General features: G+C 38.1%; 1 protein-coding gene across 2 annotated transcripts in view; it reads left to right on the top strand.

Annotated features, from left to right (window-relative positions):
* Positions 1 to 6,869, top strand: part of LOC144451644 (dynamin-like GTPase OPA1, mitochondrial) — a 142,371-nt gene extending 135,502 nt beyond the window's left edge. For both annotated transcript variants that reach the window (XM_078142538.1, XM_078142539.1), the window contains exon 28: positions 6,448 to 6,869. In XM_078142538.1, coding sequence (XP_077998664.1) covers positions 6,448 to 6,512 — 65 coding nt within the window. In that variant the 3' untranslated portion in view covers positions 6,513 to 6,869. The remainder of the gene's footprint in view (positions 1 to 6,447) is intronic.
* Positions 6,870 to 7,090: the final 221 nt, after the last annotated feature.

Here is a 7,090-nt window from a genome sequence, read left to right on the forward strand (position 1 = left end):
TTTCAAGTTGATAGTTTATTATCACCATTTCCTCTCATCTGACATCTATCAACTATACCTGTATGGATTTATGTCTTAGTTTGCAAATACTACTTAAACAATGTATCAAGATCAGTGAGACTGATCACACGGCCAGGTTTTATGTTGAGATAGTCACAATAAAGATATCACACAAACATCATGTTCACAGTGACTCTGTATTGTATTAATAATGATAACAAAAATATATACAAATATAACAATATACAGAGCAGACACTGTGTAAATGATGTTTGTGTGTTATCTTTATTGTGTCTAACTAAATCAGTCTCCCTGATCTTGATACATGCATTTGCAAGCTAAGACGAAATCTCCTGTAGTTCGTCCAATTTTCGATATGGATAAAGATTTCAAAGAAACCACATCACAACTCTAAACATTTTCTATCTCAGTTATATTTTACGATGTGTGGAACTTTCTTACTCACTACTTGGCTTCCAGCGTTGAAGTATGAAAATATTTAGGTGTCATTCATGCACTGATACTAGTATCATGTTGTCTGTGTTGCATTACCTTTTTTAAAAAAAAGGTTCAAATTATTTGTTCAAAGTAGAGAAGGTTGAATATATTTTCATTTTGAAATGTAAAAGGAATTTATTCATAGATACCAAGACAATTCTTATGGGGTAGAGAGCTTCTTGAGATAGTAACATCAAGACAAATCTCTGGGCAAGAGAGCTTCTTGAGATAGTAACACCAAGCCAAGTCTCTGGGTTAGAGAGCTTCTTGAGATAGTAACACCAAGACAAATCTGTGGGTTAGAGAGCTTCTTGAGATAGTAACACCAAGACAAGTCTCTGTATCACCAGGGATTTTGGTTGTCGTTACGTAATACTTTTCAAACTTCAGGTATGAACGATACAACCCTGAAATGTTACTTCGTATTATCTCAATCGAACCACACACGTGTTGTGCCTCTGGTATTAGTAACTCGGTTTCGATTTATCATTCAAGCATTCACGGCTTGTCTCGATGTCGATGCAGAACTGTAAAACAATGTAATCACTACAGTGAATGAATCTTACTAATTCTTTTTCAAACTTACATTCCTGCGTCGTTCCCAATGGAATGCCCTATACACGTCGTCGTCTGAATGCTTTCTTTTGATCGGCGTGGACACTGATGGAGTCCCTGACATTGTGCATGTCAGACAAGATGGACTTTTAACGAGTTTCTTTAATTGCTTTTAACGACATTTGTCCAAAATACACCTACCTCCCGCCACGTGTAATGGTATTTTTTATAGAATCTTTCAGCTCAGTAGATACACTTTTATAAGTTCCTAATTTAGATTACTTATTTTGATGGCAACTGGGTTGTGTTTCTATGACTGATGAGATCTGTACACACACAGACAAGGAAGAAACAATTACTTTAATACTGGTTGAAATTCCCCTCTCCCTCTCCCTAACCCCCCTCTCTCTCTCTCTCTCTCTCTCTCTCTCCCTCCCTCCCTCCCTCCCTCCCTCCCTCCCTCCCTCTCTCCCTCCCTCCCTCTCTCTCTCTCTCTCTCTCTCTCTCTCTCTCTCTCTCTCTCTCTCTCTCTCTCTCTCTCTCTCTCTCTCTCTCTCTCTCTCTCTCTCTCTCTCTCTCTCTCTCTCTCTCTCTCTCTCTCTCTCTCTCTCTCTCTCTCTCTCTCTCTCTCTCTCTCTCTCTCTCTCTCTCTCTCTCTCTCTCTCTCTCTCATCCAAACCTCTCTACTCACTGGAGCAATGCGGTGTTGTGCCATATATATATTATTTTCTCCATGTCTAGATTTCCACTATAACACTAAAAAATGGCAGTATAAAGCCGATGACATTGCTATAGATAGTGAATGGTAATACTACGAAAAATCGATGCGAGATGTTGAAATTGTCAGTATCATTGTTTCACGTGCTAAATGTTCTTGAGAGAAACGGACAGAATGCGATGCAAACCTACATGTAACAGGTTGCAATACTTTCTGCTTTCGTCTAACTCGTGTCTGTCGATGCCCTCGGCGACGTTTATGCCCCCAGCCAAATTCGAATAGATAGCGATCCCAGATCTTGTTGGCTACACGCTACTACTGTTTCTTTTGCGGTTTTCGTGATTGTTTATTCTTTGATCTCCCTTTAGAAAACACAGTCTTCTTTTGGGTAACAAATAAATTGGTCCGGAAAGCTTAGTTAAATGAAAGTGATTTAGAAGTGCAAAAAGTTAAGTTGTTTGTCAGCTTGTGTGGCTTGTACCGTCAATAAACCAGCTACCAAAGACAAACACAGGGATACATTCGTTTTGGGGGATCTGCTCAAGATGATGATGGGTTTGCTGTAATTGCAACAAAATTGGTGTTGTGCGTTATTGTTGCTTACATGCCCAATGGCAGGGATTAGTTGTCCATTATCAAGCAATACAAAACTAAGGTATCCCCCCAACGAATGCCCATCTAAAGCTTTTTTTTAACGTGGTTGAATGAATTTACATTATATTAGTCATGTTATGAACAGAGACGTACTACAGGTCTGGGTAATTGTCAGTCTATCTAGTACCTGTGAATATATTAAATGAAGCGCTCAACTTATGTTAATTCCTCCTGTGTTAAAAATGCCTCCATTAGAAGTCACAATCAAGGGGACAATTTGAGAAAAAACCCGTGGGCTTCTTGCGCAACGTGCGTAGTATGTTTCAGTGTTTGTAAAATGAAAAGAGAAAAAATTGGCAGGTTTGTACAAAGTAGTCCCCGAGGCCTTCTACCGTGGCAATCTGATCGCAGTTATCGGGTGTGGTGGTGTGTAAAATCTTTTGGATTGTGATGCAGTGAACGACAAGTGACTTTTCTGCATGACATCCACACTTGTGACTTAAAACAATTTAAGATTAATTGATCCCAGCTACGGTCAGAATAACCCGGAGGGGTAAGACCTTCGGAGACATGTTTGCCAACTGTTTGTATACCATTCACTTTCCCCTACTCCATCATGTCACTGTCAGTTTGCATGGTCCTGGGATAAGGGCTGCTTCTTCCCCCGATTTGGTCAATACGGGCACGCATTGTCCACTTTTCATAGTAACATTATTTTCACGTATGAATACCCGCATCAGCCGTCCCACAACATTTGAAACTGCAGCAGTGAAAATACTGATTTTTGTGAAACTGTCGAAATATTTGTCATTTATGTAAATAGGTGGATACTACAAGATACATGTAAGCAAAGTATCTTCAGAACTCGATTAAATCCATATTTCTATAATGACACTTGGGTTTTTTTGTGCGATTCAGCATTAGTTTCCAGTTTTCATTCAGTGGAAGTGTCATTCTGGGTAATACAAAAAGTATATTTTGTTTCCATCCAGTGTAATGTCATTGTAAGGTCGTGTTTGAAACGTAACCGTTATGGTTGGTTGGTTTGTTTACGAAAAAAATAGAAAGCGCCACTCCCAGATATTGTGAATAGCATAATGCAAACTTTAGAATGATTGAATTTTACTAGATACGGTAAGACGGAGAGTATGTTTCACTGTCAGATGGATAGCATAGGTTGTAGCATTGCCCGTTGGCGTATAGAGACGTGTAGTTCTACGACGATGTGCTAACAATGCCAAAAAGAACGATTTGATTGCCATGAAGACATACATTCACATATAATTGTTTGATTATATATAAAGTTGTATCTCACCCGATTGAAAAAGTTTAAGTAAAAGCTTAATACTTGGTGTCACAGACATGAACGCCTTAAAGTTAACAGTTATTAGTAAATCTCAAGAAAGCTGGCACATTGTAGTCAGTGTGCTCGGGGCATCTTAATTCAGACCGGCCCACACACTTCCTTCCTAATGTGGTCTATTCACGCCTGATTAATAATCTTGACAATCTGAAATTGTCATCATTAACTTTATTCTTTGTAATATTCAAAACTACAGCAACCCATGCTAACGATTAAATAAATCATCTACTTTGGTATTTCAAACTGAAAACAAACAGGTACCGTTTTCGAATTTTAAAAAATCGTTTTTAAATCGGCCAAATGTACTATTTGATTGAATCGAGATAATCGCGACAACAGCTAATGTTTCTGTAAAGTGTGCAAGTTATAGATAATCCAGGTCCTATGAAATGTAGTAAAGCATCGAAATTTCGAGATATAAATAAGACTTTTACAGTAGTGAGAAGTATATAGGTGCACCGTGTGTACGACAAAACGACCACAAAGGTTTCTATATCATAGTTTTCTGTACACTGTAGGTCCTTCAAGAAATCTTATTGTTTAGGCGTAGTTATTTATTAGTATTTTACGTAAATTACTCATATCATTCCAGGTGCGTCTGTGTTGGCGTGAGTCACGGATTTTGTGTGTGTGTCATTATTTCTTTGTGGTTCCCTTGCAAGTTATTTTTAGAACGCCAAGACTCTCTCAAAACAACTTGTTCCGATGGCAGGGGGGGGTGTGATACAAGTAGGGAAAACCCCGGGGGAAAACAAGTACTGCACTGTTTAAATTTAGAGCAAGATAATTGCTAATTTGGAAATGATGGGATATATCATACAGAATCGTGTATCGTTATTGTTTGTAAAATATACGTAAGGTGCCTTTTATACAGCGTCGACTGTTTTCCGTTTTAGCTTCTTTTTTTTTAGTTTGTTTGTTTTTTGTTTGTTTGTTTGTTTGTTTTCCATGTGTGGTTAGACTAGATGTAGCCGTGATGTGTGTGAAAACGAATTTAATTTTTTTGAATTTTCATTTCGTTTGAAAACTCCATTCATTAGATTTACACAGACATACACACACGTGTATGTGTATGTGTGTGTGTGTATATATATATATATATATATATATATATATATATATATATATATATATATATATATATATATATATATATATGTGCATGTAAATGTAGTCAGCCTCTACCCTGAACTGAGACTTAATCTTTAGTGAAAGGGCCGTGACAGTACTGCGCAAGCGTATTGTGACGTCATTGTTCTTATCGCTGACAATAGTCAGAATTACTGTATTTCTGTCTATTGTTTGTGTGTGTTTTTTTTATTGTGAATTTTAAAGAGTGAAAGTATTGCCGTCTACACCCGTCGTCAATCATTCCCTATAGGTCATACATATTCACTTGTCTGTGTTTTAGGGTGTATATATGACTGTCTGTGTTTTAGGGTGTATATATGACTGTCTGTGTTTTAGGGTGTATATATGACTGTCTGTGTTTTAGGGTGTATATATGACTGTCTGTCTGTCTCAGGCTATCAACCCGTCTGTATCTATTGTATTTGTATTCATGGGTATGTGTCTTGATTTTTCGTGAACTATGTGTGTCTATTTTATTTAAGTTCTCGTGATACATTTGGTAGTTGCTTTGTGTATCTGTATTAGTTATTTCGTACGTGTATATGTGTGTGTGGTTTGATTTTTGAAATTTTGTTTGCGCTTTGATTTTGAAATTTTGTTTGCGCTTTGCGCGTATGTGAGTTTACGTTTGTATGTATGTATGTATGTATGTATGTATGTATGTAGGTAGGTAGGTAGGTAGGTAGGTAGGTAGGTAGGTAGGTAGGTAGGTAGGTAGGTAGGTAGGTAGGTAGGTAGGTAGGTAGGTATCTTTACATTTATTAGTTCGTACACGTGTGTGCACGTTTGGCTATATGAGAGAACTTATTCCTATAAACGCACCTGGAGTAAGGGGTATTACTTGTAAACTCCTCTCAGGTCTGTTGTCACCCGAACCATTGATATATTAGTGAGACTAATACACCCATTCTACAGTTAAGATCGACCCACTAAATTACGATGTGTCGAATTACTTCTAGTCTAGTTCATATACGATATCGTTACGATTTACTTATAAATTACCCTCACCTGATCAATATTTGCTCAAGTTTGGTGTTTTCGCTTGTTTTCATTCACCCAAATCCTAGTACCGGAACTACGGTGTACTTGTCGTGTTGTCTGTGTTTTGTAACGCCCTGTTATGATTTGGATACCAACCATATACGGTCTGGTCACTTTCTTTGTGTTACGATTCGATCGATGTCTTCGTTTCATAGTCACCACCCTGGTCATCAGGTCAGTCAGTCAGTAGGGCAATCAGTTCATTATCACCATCAACTCAATCATCACCGACACCACCACCGTCGTCGTCATCACCATCACTTTGCACAGATCGTGGAAGTGCAATAGAAATAATTTTGGTTTCCATAGTGATGCAGACAATGACAAGAGATTCGATCGTTTACCAAAGTTGCCTTTTCACACTCGCACGAACTACTTAGTAATAGAACGTTGCCACATTCATTTCCTTGTTTACCCATTTTCTCACCCAGGCTACATGAGAGCCGACAATTCCATATAAAAGACAATGGTCATATGTGACATCGAAACAATGCCGATGTATAACTATAATTATGCTAATTAGATCTTCTTTTGGGCTTTATTGCAGAGAGAGTAAGACAAATTCAAGAGAAACTCGAAGAGTTCATTGAGGCACTCAGCAAAGAAAAGTGAAATGGTACAAATGGAAATCGTGTGACTTCGGAACTACCTTGCGAACTTGTCACGAAAATCAACTTTTGAGTCCAAACTTCGTGATTTAGTCAGTTTGTCAAATATTTACGACCGAAACGCTTTGCAAAATATTACACTAAACCATAACCATGGTAACCTGAAATGAACAAGTGATTGTTTTATGAACTGTCTTCTCGTACATGCTACCAACCCTTCAATCGGACAGTTTTGAACTTAAAGAGTCAAGTCCCAGAGATAATAGTATATCCCATGGTTTGTTATGTGATTGCTATGTGTATGACAAATGGCGTGAGTGAAATGATATCTCAATTCTACTGAATATTACTTGAGTGATGTGGGAGATACGATTTCGCGGGGGGGGGGGGGGGGGGGGGGGCAAAAGTACCACTATAAAACTCGACAATATTTCTGCGAAGAATTATCACTCCCTCGCATCTTTGCGAGGCTATGTCAGAAACGACATTTCCTCACATGAGATATATTGGTATGACACTCACAGCCTCCTACAATATTTCATTTCCTCCCGAACATTCTGGAAATGAAATATCGCGAGAGAC

The sequence above is a fragment of the Glandiceps talaboti genome, chromosome 21 (assembly GCF_964340395.1).
Source record: "Glandiceps talaboti chromosome 21, keGlaTala1.1, whole genome shotgun sequence".
Classification (NCBI taxonomy): Eukaryota; Metazoa; Hemichordata; class Enteropneusta; family Spengelidae; genus Glandiceps; species Glandiceps talaboti.